This window comes from Phodopus roborovskii, unplaced genomic scaffold, assembly GCF_943737965.1.
Source record: "Phodopus roborovskii unplaced genomic scaffold, PHOROB, whole genome shotgun sequence".
NCBI lineage: Eukaryota > Metazoa > Chordata > Mammalia > Rodentia > Cricetidae > Phodopus > Phodopus roborovskii.
In genome coordinates this window covers 4,216,541-4,228,657 of record NW_026126625.1, presented here as the reverse complement: position 1 = coordinate 4,228,657, position 12,117 = coordinate 4,216,541, and the positions used below count along the sequence as shown (strand labels likewise).

Genomic DNA, 12,117 nt, shown 5'->3' with positions numbered 1-12,117 from the left:
ATGAAGACATTCCTTGCAGAGTGAGTCAGTGTGTGAGTGCCACCATATCCAAACAGTATTTTATTTCTGTCATAGTGTTAAATCAGAAAAAAATGATATTGGTGGATGAAGAAGCCCTTCCCTAAGGAGCAATCAGCCTGGTGGGGGTCTATTTTTTGAGGAAGAATTGAATGTTGAAAGTGGAAAATTTATCTTTGGGCTGGAGGGGGCTGCACATTGGCTCTTAGCTGTGGCTATGATTAAAATCCAAACAATCGCTTTTCCTGGCAAATGGAAGAGGGGGTAGGATTCTCTTGTCTGACTTCTTGATTAGTCCACATGGCACCATCTGCCATGAGCCATCTAGACTGCCAGGATCTGCTTAACGGAGCCTGTGGAATGGGGTTTGGGGATGTGTCCGGTGTTATCAGGAAGAGTTTTGGCCTGGCAGGAGAGGGACTCAATGTTCTGTGGTAGCCAGGAGAGTCACAAGCCAGGTGGGCGAGGCTTCCAGTAAGTGTCTGCAGAAACAGACAGGGTAAATGGGGTATTTAGCTATTTCTTGGCACATTTCCTTTCTCCATGAAGGCTCTTTTGAGGGTCTTTGCCATGCCCCAACAACCTCTCTCCCAAAGCACGATCTTTGATGTAACAATTGATGCTATAGTTGACATAGTTGAGACTCCTCACTAGAAGGGTTGGATATGTACTGCATTCCATCAGGGAAGTAGAAGGAAGGCACTTATTGAGTAATGAATTCATACAGGATTCTGGCTCATCCTTGAAGCTTCCCTATAAGGGAGTTGCTATTATAACCTGTTTTGCAAAAGGGATCAAGGCTGAGCCAAGTCAAATAACTAGACCAGGATCACATAGCTGGCAAAATTGGTCATCCGGAGGCTAATATTACCATTTTTAGGATGGCCACCACCTGAAGGTACTGTTTCCAAAATCTATTCTCCTCTAGTCCCTAACTTAGTGTTATAACCTGAATGTTCAGCATGTCCTTCCAGGAGCCACGATGGCCTGGCTCCCCTGATTGGAGTCATAGGAAAACCCAAATCATCTCAGATCACTAGCTGTGTGCCAAGATCCTTCTTGTACTTTTATTTGTGTTAGATTGGAGGGAGGGCTTTTGGCAAGTGCCTGACTCAGTCTCCTTCCAGCTCAGGAAGAGCCCTTCTTATTGAGTGAGCTGAGAGTATCTTCTGAGCTTTGCTATGAAGTAGCCAGCAGAAGTTCAAGGGTATATTTGATTGAGTCTGGCTTGGCTTTGTACTGTACCCAGGAATTTCTGGTAAAGGCTACTATTTTCTTTCCCCTGAAACTGGAACTGTCTGTCCTAAAATCAGCAAGATTTTGAGATAAAGGATGAATTAGGAAGAAAAGATGCTTGGGTTCTGAATCCCATGGTGCACCTTAGCCCACAACATAGAAACCCTCTAGAAACATTCTGAGGATTATTAATATATCTTAAACAGACTTCTCTTCATACCCCATAGTCATGGAACAAACATGATTAAAATAGACTGGAATATTTCCTTTTCTTAAAGCAAAGTGATAATTACCTATTATAATTTGCAGATTTAATCCACTTGGTAAATACTAACTCAGGGTTGAAGAAGGTTGAGCTGATCCTGGCACTGTCCTTCCTCCCAGTCTTGGCTGTGATCAGTTTGAAAACTCTCAGACAAGATACCAAGCAGTTGCATCAGCAATGCTATTGCTGCTGTGGTAATTTCTGACTTTTTTTATGACTCCCTTTTAATCCACAAAACATGGAGACACATATTGGCACAAATGTGGAGAAACACTATGGAACACACTCATCCCTATCTTACAGATTTTAAAGGTGAGTCTTGGGAGGATTTGCTGGCAGTCCCATTTCTGATAGCTGCCTTCTCAAGAAATATTTTTGTTCATCCTTCTGAGGCCAGCAGTCTGAGTCAGGATGTCATCAGAGCCCCTCTCCTTTCCGAGGCTCTGGGAATTAAGCCTTCTTGACATTGCCAGCTGCCAGCTGCTCCTGGTGCTTTAGGGCTTGTGGCAGCATCCCTTGTAGCCTCTACCACCTCCCCTGTGGCTGACTTCCTTGCTTCCTTGTTCCTCTGCCCCCTCCACACCCTCTCTAAAGATCCCAGTCCCTTTGGGTGAGTTCAGGACCTACCTCACATATAAATGATCCCAGTCCTTTATCTTACCTTGATCCTGTCAACAAAGGAGGTCACATTCATGAGTCCTGGGGTTGGCACTTGGACATAGCTCTTTGGAAGGCACAGTTCAACCCATTGCTCAGGATAACTGAGTTAGCTCAACTTGCATCTTTTATTTATGCACTTTTAACAAGTCTGTTTTCTTGAGGAAGGCTAGGTTGTGGCCTTTGTCTGGTGGCAGTGGCCTTGCCCTTGCTCACACGAGTCTCCTCTCTCTCTTGCCCAGCTTGGACCCAGGATTGTACCTGGCAGTACTGATGGTACAGGGGGGAGAAGGAGACCTCCCTAATGATGACTGGAGGGCAATTCAATGTTTTCTGAACACAGAGTCATGGCTTTGGCTGATCCTGCAAAGTGGTTTTTTTTTTTTTTTTTTTTTTTTTTTGCCTGTGACTGAATGAGGCTGAGTTAATCTGCAGGAACTCCCCAAGGCCCTGCGATTAGGCCTCGGGCCATCTTGAGGCCAGGGCTGGGCACCAGCAAACTGTATCCTGAAGCTGTTGCTGCTGTATTATTCATGGGGCCTCTTGCATTATTGAAGGAGCACAGAGCAGGTCTCTAAGCTTGGCAAGTCTGTCCCTGTAGCTATGGCTGAGACTCTTCTGCTGAGTCCTGATTGCATGGGAGAGCTACAGTGTCCAGCTAAGAACTAGGGCTCTCATTTATCTGTGTTTTGACAACATTTTTTGGGGGGGGTCTGGACATAAAGGTGATTGTGGATTGGATCCATGGAACATGCAGGATGCTTCTGTTTGGAACTTAAGATGCATTTTGCTAGGTTTGTCTTCCTAAGAAGAGGAGCCCACTGGGCCCCTGTGCAGCCCCTAACAGATGCTGGTTAACAGCAAGGCACCAGATCTTCAGGTGCATCCCTTCTGCTGCTGGACCAGGCTGTATAAGCAAAGCCTGGGATAGAAAGTTTGGAAAGATATGAGCTGTTACTGAGCCAGTGCCTGGCAGCATCTGTGGCACATCTTAGGCAGTCAGCTGACTCTCGTGCCAGCCTCGGGGCACTTTGGCATGGTTTGCCTTTTGAGCCACTGGGATGCTGGTTTGTGCCCACACATGGATTCCAACAAGAAGATGGGCTGTACTATGCTCTATGTGGCTTGAGGCAACACTGGTAACACTCCCCACTTGTCTAGCCTTCCCAAGGCAGGTAAATAATTTGTAGTTTTAAATTACATCCTTTTAATAATGAATGGCTGCATCGTGTTAAGTGAGCAGCAGGGGAAATCCAGGCTGACCTGGTTCAGTTTGCACATCTTGACACATCTGGACTCTCAACGCCATTCAACGGGGTTGCAGGCCTCTCCTCAGGTCTCTGCGAGAAGAACCCAAACCATTCCAACACTACCCTTTTTTTCACCTTGAATCAACACTGATTTTGATTTTCTGCTTTCCTAAGGATGTCATCCGATGTCCCTGCCTTCCCTACACTGCTCCCTTGTGAAGGTTAAACAAAGTCATATGTGTAGGGTAGTATGGCAAGAATAGCACACATGCTATTGTAGTTACTCTCTTCATGTGTGCATACATGTAGAATCAAGTGCACGTATATTGAATGTGCACGTGGAGCCCAGAGGTCAGCCTGTCATTTCCCAGGTGTCACTCACCTTGTTTTGTGGACCAGGGTCTCTCAATTTTCTGGAACTCACCAGTCACTAATCAGGCTCCAGGGATTCAGATTCAGCCACCTCAGTGCTAGGATTCCCAGTGCTCAGCACTCACTGTATCTCACCTTTTCACATGGATCCAGGGCCCAACCTCAGGTTACCATGATTGCACGAGACACCCTTCACCTGCTGACCCGTGTTCACATCCCCACACTCCACGCTTGCTTTGTTGCTCGTTTACATTTTTCTCTTCTCTGTCTCATTTCTCAGCTATGCAGGCATCTTATGTGGCTCTGAGTCCAGTTCTTCCAAGACTTCCTGATTGACCCTTCCCTTTCCTTCTCCTGCCCCTTGAGCCCCCCTTCCCTGCCCTGACTGTCATCTCTGCTGTGTTCCATCTTTCCCTGTCTACTCATGCTTCCTCCTCTGCTTCCAAACCATTTCTTTCACTGCTGGTTTTCCATCCTCTGGAGACCAACAGCCCATCTTTCATACTGCGTTTCCTTCCTCTTCACCGTTCCTTTCCTCTGACTTCTACTCTTTTCCTTTCCTTCTTGCTACGTTTGTGTTGTCTGCAGGACGCTGACTTGTGGTCTCTCTCCCCAGTTTTTGTCACTGTAGTCCAGGGCCTTAAATGGTAGGCCAGGGAGACTTGGGGCAGAGTCCCCAGGATCCTCTCAGTGAAGGTATAAGGTGAGGTAATGTTTACTCTTAATATCCCTGAGACATTGTCTGTCCCCTCCACTCTTATCCTCTTCTGAGGGGCAGCAACACTGCCTTGATGAGCAATAGAATCTGTGATAATGTAGTATGGTGCTGTACATATTCCTTCAATTTCTTTTCAATAATTTATTTTAAATATTGAAAACAAAATATAATCCTATTACTTCCCTGCTCCCCTTTCCTTCTCCCAACCCCTCCCATGATCCTTCCTCACTCCCTCTTACATTGGTGGCCTCTTAGTCTTTTATTATTGTTACATATTCCTGTACATGTACAAACATATAGATATAACCCGCTTAGTCTATTTTTGTTACATGTATACGTGATTTCAGATCTGAGCACTCTATATTAGATAAGCAACTGGGGAGGAGAGGCTAATTCTCCCTTTCTCTCAACAATCGTGAATTGCCTGCCATTATTTGTCTTGGGATTGAGCCTGGTGGATTTCTCCCTCTTGCTTTAATATGTATGTATGTACATACGTGTGTATGTGTGTATATATGTATATATATGCATTCATACATACATATACATATGTATATACATACAGTCATTGTTCAAGTCTTGCTTAGACAGCTATTTATAGGAGACACAACCTCACAGAAGATTTCCTGGTCCTCTGGTTATTACAATTGCTTTGCACCCCCCTCTTCTGTAATGGGCCTTAGGTGTAGGAGTCATGTTGTATATGTGTCTGTTGGATTGATTCATTGGTTTCTACATTGTGTCTGGTTGTGGGTTTTTTTTTTTGTGTGTGTGTGTGTGTTGGTCTCCATTTGCTGTAAAGAGCTTTTTTGGTGAGGAGTGAGCTATACTTATCTGTGGGTATAAGGATAAGCTTTAGAATGTAGTTAGAAATTAGGCTAGCCTAAGAAAGTAAGGGTAGTAGGTTCCCTTCTAAGACCTATGACTTCATTAGTCGCAGGAAGTTAGCTAGGTTTCTTGGACTAGGCAATGTTTCCTGTGATTGGTGGGTCTTAAGTCCAATTTGACAGCTGCTGGTTATTACCAATAGATGAGTGCCACTATTGCATCTTTAGGGATATCTTGTCATGCCGGTTACTGTTGTAATTGATAGGCATCACAGCTGTATAGGATTATTGATTGATTTCCTACTCTGGTAACTTGCATAGAACTTTCTGGTATTATGTTAGTTAGATTACAGGAAGGAGGCCTTCAGCCTAGGGCAGTGGTTCTTAACCTCCATAATGCTGAGACCCTTTAATACAGTTCCTCATATGTGGTAACACCTACCTTAAAATTATTTCACTGTACTTCCTAACTGTAATTTTTTTACTGTTAGGATTTGTCATGCAAATATATGATGGCAAGATATCTGGTATGTGACCCGCCAAAGGGCTGAGAACCACTGGACTAGATCTCTCTCCAATAATGCAAGTCCTGAGCCTTAAGTGTCTGGTGTATTCCACAGTAGGAGCTTAACTTCAGCCTCTGAGAGGCAACCAAGGGCAACAGCAGGAGTCTATATTATTTTGGGAGTCTCTGATCAACAACTCTAATGGGGTTTCTCATGCCTATTACTGGGGGCTTTGCCAGATAGTCTGTAGCTCTTGTGGATAGTATTGTCAGCATAGGTGACATAACTTCACTTCATACACATATATTATTTTGGGTAAATGAAAAATGATATGATTCTTTGCTTGGGTGTTATTTGTCCCTCCCCTTCCTTCTCCTGCTGTATTGACTCCGATACTGTTTTGCAATTACAGCTTCTTTCCCATTTCCCCTATCCCCTTTCATATCACCTCTGTCCCGTTATTACCTCTAAACTCTTCCTTTCCTACTACATGACCTGTTATACTTTCTTGATTTTTTTTTAGTTACTCTGTGCTGTATCACACCTGAAGATTTGAAGCTAGGGACCACAGATGAGAAAGGCTTTTGCCTTTCTGACTCTAGGTCACTTCGTTCAATGTAACATTCATTGTAGATTCATGAGTTTACTTGCAACTTTCATTTTTTTTTTTCATTTACAGCTGAGTAGTATTCCAATTGTATTTATATATTACATTTTCATTATCCATCTAACTGTTGAAAGACAGTTTGGCTATTTCCATTTCTTAGCTATTGTCAAGTGAGCAGCCTTGTACATGGCTGAGCAAGTATCTGTGAAGCAAAATGTCAAGTCCTTTGGGCATATGCCAAGGATAGTATAGCTTGGTCATATGGTAATTTAATTTTTAGCTTTTGGTGATTATTAATGCTAATTTCAGAATACTATTCCAAACTTTTATTCCCACTAACAATGAATGAGAGTTCCCCTTTCCCCACGCCCTTGCTATCATTTGTTGTCAATCATCTTGTTGATTTTAGCCATTCTAACTTTCTTACCACAGGCAGAGAGACAAAAAAGATCATGTAGTCTTATCAATAGATGCAGAAAAATCCTTTGACAAAATTTAACATGCTTTCATGACAAAAGTTCTAGAGAGAGTAGAACTTGAGAGAGCACACCTCAACACAATAAAGGGTATATATGACAAATGCACAGTTAGCATTATCCTAAATGGAAAAAAAGCATGTGAAATAATCTAAATCTAATCATCTAAATCAAGAATAAGAGGGCTGCCCACTATCCTCACTCCCTTCCAATATAATAGTCAAAGCACTAGCTGAAGTAATAAGGCAAGAGGAAGAAATTAAAGGGATACAAATAGGAAAAGCAAGAATTTCCCTATTTGCAGATGACATGATATTATATATAAGAGGTCCCCAAAATTCCATCAGAAAACTTTTAGAAGCAATTATCAGCAAAAATAATTGTCAGCACAGTGACAATATGCAAAGTCAACTTATAAAAATTAGTCGCCTTTCTATCTACCAACAACAAACAGGCTGAGAAAGACATCATAACACATTCAAATTTACAATATTCTCAGACAATTAAATGTCTGGAAGTTAACCTAACCAAGGAGTTCAGTGAAAGAACTCAACAAAAACTTCTAATTCCCAAAGACATGAGACTGATGATAGAAAACGGCAAGACACCTTGTGATCATGGCTTAGTAAAATTATTATTGTGAAAATGTCCATCCTACCAAAAACATTGTGCAGTTTCTATGCAATCCCAAGTTAAATACCCATAGCATTCTTTACAAGAATAGAACAAAATTCTAAAATTTACATAGACTCAGAAAAGATCCTGGATAGCCAAGGCAATTCTGAGCAAAGAGAGCAATACTGAAGGGATGGCTATTGAAAATTACAAGGCATATTATAGAGCTATAGTAATAAAAACGTGATACTAGAATTTAAACAGACATGTAGACTAATAGAACAAAATAGATGACCAAACATGAATACTTATAACTATATCTATCTGATATTTGATAATGAGCCCAAAAAACATACATTAGAGAAAATACAGCATCTTCAGAAAATGGTACTGGGAAAATATTCAGTCCACATTTAGAGGAATGAATTTATTCCCATATCTACCACCCTGCAGAAATATCTCCAAGAGCACCAGAGACCTGAGTTTTGAAACATGAAATGTTAAAGCTGCTAGGAAAATATTAGGCAGTACTCTACAGGATCTAGGTGTAGAACTTTCTTTCTTCTCCAGAGTAGGATTCCATTAGTTAGTCTGGGAATTAAGGCCAACAATTAATAGGATCTCATAAAGGCAACAACAACAAAAACATTCTGTGTAGACAAGGAAAGAATCAATCAAGTGAAGAAGAAACACATAGAGTGGAAGATAATCTTTGCCAGCTATGTATCATGCAGAGGATTAGTATCTGTTATAAACAAAGAACATGATTAGAAAACAACAGAGTCAAGAAGGTAAAGGATCCAGTTAAAAATGGGCTGTGGACTGAAAGAGTTTTCAATAGAAGAAAAAGAAATGGCTAAGAAATATCTCAAAAGGTGAAATAAAAATTAAAACAACTTTGAGATTTCATCTCACCTGTCAAAATGACTGCTTCAATTTCTAAAATAGCAAACAATGAGAGATAAAGCCCATATGCACAAACACTACTGGGGGCACCCAGGGGAAGTTTAATTGTTAACTGGAGTCAGGAGAATAGAAGTTCAAGAACACAGGCCTAGGACCTACCAGCCAACCCAGCTGATGCCCTTATTCACAAGATAGAGAAGGTATTTTCTCAGGAGTGGTGTAGCTCCATTTCAGAGCACTGCGTCTGAATTCCAGCATTGCATTGGCTGGACTCTGAGAAGTGCACAGACCACACAACTGTGCATGGTGACCCCACACTTATAAAACATCATAACTGGTGGCCCCATGCTTTCCTCTCCTCTCTGTGCACAAACTCCAAACTCCCCAATGTGCTGGCAAAACTCCTCTACCATTGACTTCTATTTCCACTTCAGGTGCTCCTGGACATGACCTCTGTATCTTGCTGCCCTTTGCTCTCCTTGACAGCTTCCCTCTACCTCTTTGTCTCCTTGGACAGAGCCCCAGGAGTCAAGGGAGCACTGTGGGTGCCTCCCCCTGCCTCCAGGCTCTACAGCATTTGCCCAGGAAAAAGGCAGTGGGAAGTATAAAGACAGGTTTGTGTGATGGCTGGAACATGGAGTATGTGTCCTAACTCCCTGTCTTCGTTATGTTTCTCATTTCTGTGATCAAATAACCGACAAAAACAACTTAAGGAGGGGTTTATTGTGGTTTGAAGGTATATTCCATCATGGTGGGGAGCTAGGATGATAGGATCACAGGACAGCTGGTGACACTGTATCCAGTTAGGAAACAGACAAGTGGTGATGCTAAACCTGCGTTCTCCTTTTAGCTCAGTTCAGGTTCTCTCAGTCCACCCATATTCAGGGCAGGGGCTCCCCTGTTCATTTATGTCCTTATATGCCCAGAGGTGTGTCTCCATATTGTCTATAAAATCTGTTCATCTAGCTAACAGAAAAGATTAACCATTAAACCCTTCAGACATTATTAGATGGACTTCCTTGTTTGTGCGGGGACAATATTGGCTACCTCTCAAGATTTCTGTGAGAAGCAGATGCCCAGTAAAGGTTGGGTTCCTTCCTTTGCCTTTTTCCCAAAAGATCCCAAAGAATGAGAAGTCATGGATGCTTGCAGGCCAAGAGGATGATAAGCTGTGTGGCTGTTTGTACATGCTACCTGTGCTGTCCTAGTGACCAGGAACAGAGTTCTTCTCTCTGCACCCTCCCTTTCCTGCAAGCTGACAAATGCTGATGTATGCCTAACTATTTTAGAATTTGCCAGTTGTCAAAAATACCCAGTGCTTAAAAAATATTCAATGATCCAAGTGCCTTTCCTCCAGGTGCCAACGGATCAATCCCTCAATAGACCAGTGAGAGAATCATGTTCCCCTAATGATCTGGGCATTCAGATTTACCTTGTGCTCTTTGAGAGTTTGGGGGATTGATTAGCACTGTTCATCACTCTCCTAACAACCCAATGAAGGAAGGATGTGACTTGTTCTAAGGCACTAGGAGACTCTGCAGAGAACAAGGGCTTTGGACTTGACTCTTTCCCCAGCAGCCATTCTTTGTCACTGGGGTGAAGGCTCTCAGAGGACAAGGACTACCTTATTCATCTCTCTATTAACAGCATTCAAACATGGCCAGATACCGAACAGGTGCTCATTAAGGACCCATTGAATTCTTGGAGGAATAAAGCTGGTCCCAAAATGGCCTTGGAATATGTCTTGGAAATAGCTAACTACCTATTCCCCCAGGGAAAATGTGTCTGGGGATCAGTCTTAGGTACTGTGATTGCAGCCATGCAAAAACACGTTACATCTCTGGCCTCTGTGGAGCTTAACTTTTTATCTGGGAAGACAAAGAAACAAACTAATATGAATATTTAAAGTGTTATGAAATAGTAATAAATTCTAGACAGGTAAATGCATCTGGTGAGGGGGTGAATAGTATTTTTTCAGGGTTGTGGCAGCTTTGATATAGATGGTGGTCAGAGAGTGCCCTACAGTTTCTTAATGAAGTGAGGGGAACCAGTCTTGCAGATGTGTTGGGAGAGAAATTGGCAGGCAGATAGAAGCCCTGAATCAGGTCCAAACCAGTCACACTAGTTAGCATATGAAGATTAGTGTGGTTGGATGTGAGGTGAGTCAGGAGGTGTGTGGCTGGATAGGGGCATGGATAAGTTGGAGGTGACATCCCAGGATGATGGAGAAGCATAGGTTGAGTATGGCTTTGCTGATGATAAGGAGCAGATGACATCAGGAAGGCGATGGAGAAACTCAGGTTTCATAGGTTTTTTAATTCCAGCAAAAAGGGAAGCCACTGGGAGATTTTAAGAAGATGAAGACAAGCATCTCAGCTTGACACATGTAGAAAGGCCTCTTTGTCCAGTGATTTAAGTGAGGATAAAATGTGTCTTTTCAGTGAAATTATTACTTTTGAAACTAAGTGCATGGACTTAATGCTATGTATTTATTATTTGTTATTTCTATTGCTTCTTTTGTGAACTCATTTAACCCCTTCTTTCCTTTGCTATTATTTTTATTTCATTTGCATGCATGTGTAGTGTGAGTGTGTGTGTGTGTGTGTGTGTGTATGGTGTGTGGTGTGTGTGTGTGTGTGTGTGTGTGTGTGTATGGTGTGTGTGGTGTGTGTGTGCATGCACGGCACGGGTATGTGTATGTATGTGGGCATAAGCATATGTGAGGATGTGTGCACCTGCCTGTGAGTGCTGAGGCTGCTGTTGACTGCTTTCCTTGGTGGAATCTGGAGCTCACCGATGCCAGCTATTCTGACTAGTGAGTTTGTTCTAGGAATCTGGTGTCTCTACCTCCTGAGTGCTGGGATTACAGGTTGGCCACCCTGCCCACTTGGCATTTACATCATTTTTATAGGTGCTGGGAATCAAAACTCCCATTCTCATGTATGAATGTCGAGTCCTTTATCAGCTAAGCTACCTCCCCAGCCTTTTTCCTTTACTATTTTTAAATTTTTTATTGGGGTATGTCCATTGTACATAGTGATGGACTCCATTAAGATAATTTAGTTCAGGTGTAACATACATTTGACCATATTCACTCCCAGATGTCCTTCTCTTTCTCCTTGTTCCTCCAGCTAGTTTCTTACTCTTCCCCTCTCCCTGTCTCTTTCTCCTCTCATGGTTTTGTGCATCTATATGAAGTCTAGGATTCATGAATGCAAGGAAACTTGGTGATTGTCTGAGTCTGGCTTATTTCAAGGAGGAACAGTAGGGGCCCATTGGCCTCAGCCCTGGGAGGGAGCTAGGTCATCCACCGTTCAGGGATTCCTTCCCCTCTCTTCTTGCCCACAGGAGACTGGAGCAGAACTTCTTCAACTGCAGCTGTGACATCCGCTGGATGCAGCTGTGGCAGGAGCAGGGGGAGGCCCGGCTGGACAGCCAGAGTCTTTACTGCATCAGTGCTGATGGCTCCCAACTCCCTCTCTTCCGCATGAACATCAGTCAGTGTGGTGAGTGAGCAGCAGCATTGCCTCGTCTGGCCAGCATACACCCCAGAGAAAGGGCTGGGCCTGAGGCTGGCCTGCCAGGGTCTCCTTCCCAGCCATCTCCAGCCTTGACCTCTGCAGTGGGTACGGATCAGACTGACCTTTCCCTTGTTGGTCATAGT

General features: G+C 43.0%; 1 protein-coding gene across 1 annotated transcript in view; it reads left to right on the top strand.

Moving 5' to 3' along the window:
- Ntrk3 (neurotrophic receptor tyrosine kinase 3) overlaps nucleotides 1–12,117 on the top strand; it is a 357,015-nt gene that overhangs the window by 97,806 nt on the left and 247,092 nt on the right. The window contains exon 5 of the mRNA XM_051206601.1: nucleotides 11,802–11,959. Within this exon, the coding sequence (XP_051062558.1) occupies nucleotides 11,802–11,959 (158 nt within the window). The remainder of the gene's footprint in view (nucleotides 1–11,801; nucleotides 11,960–12,117) is intronic.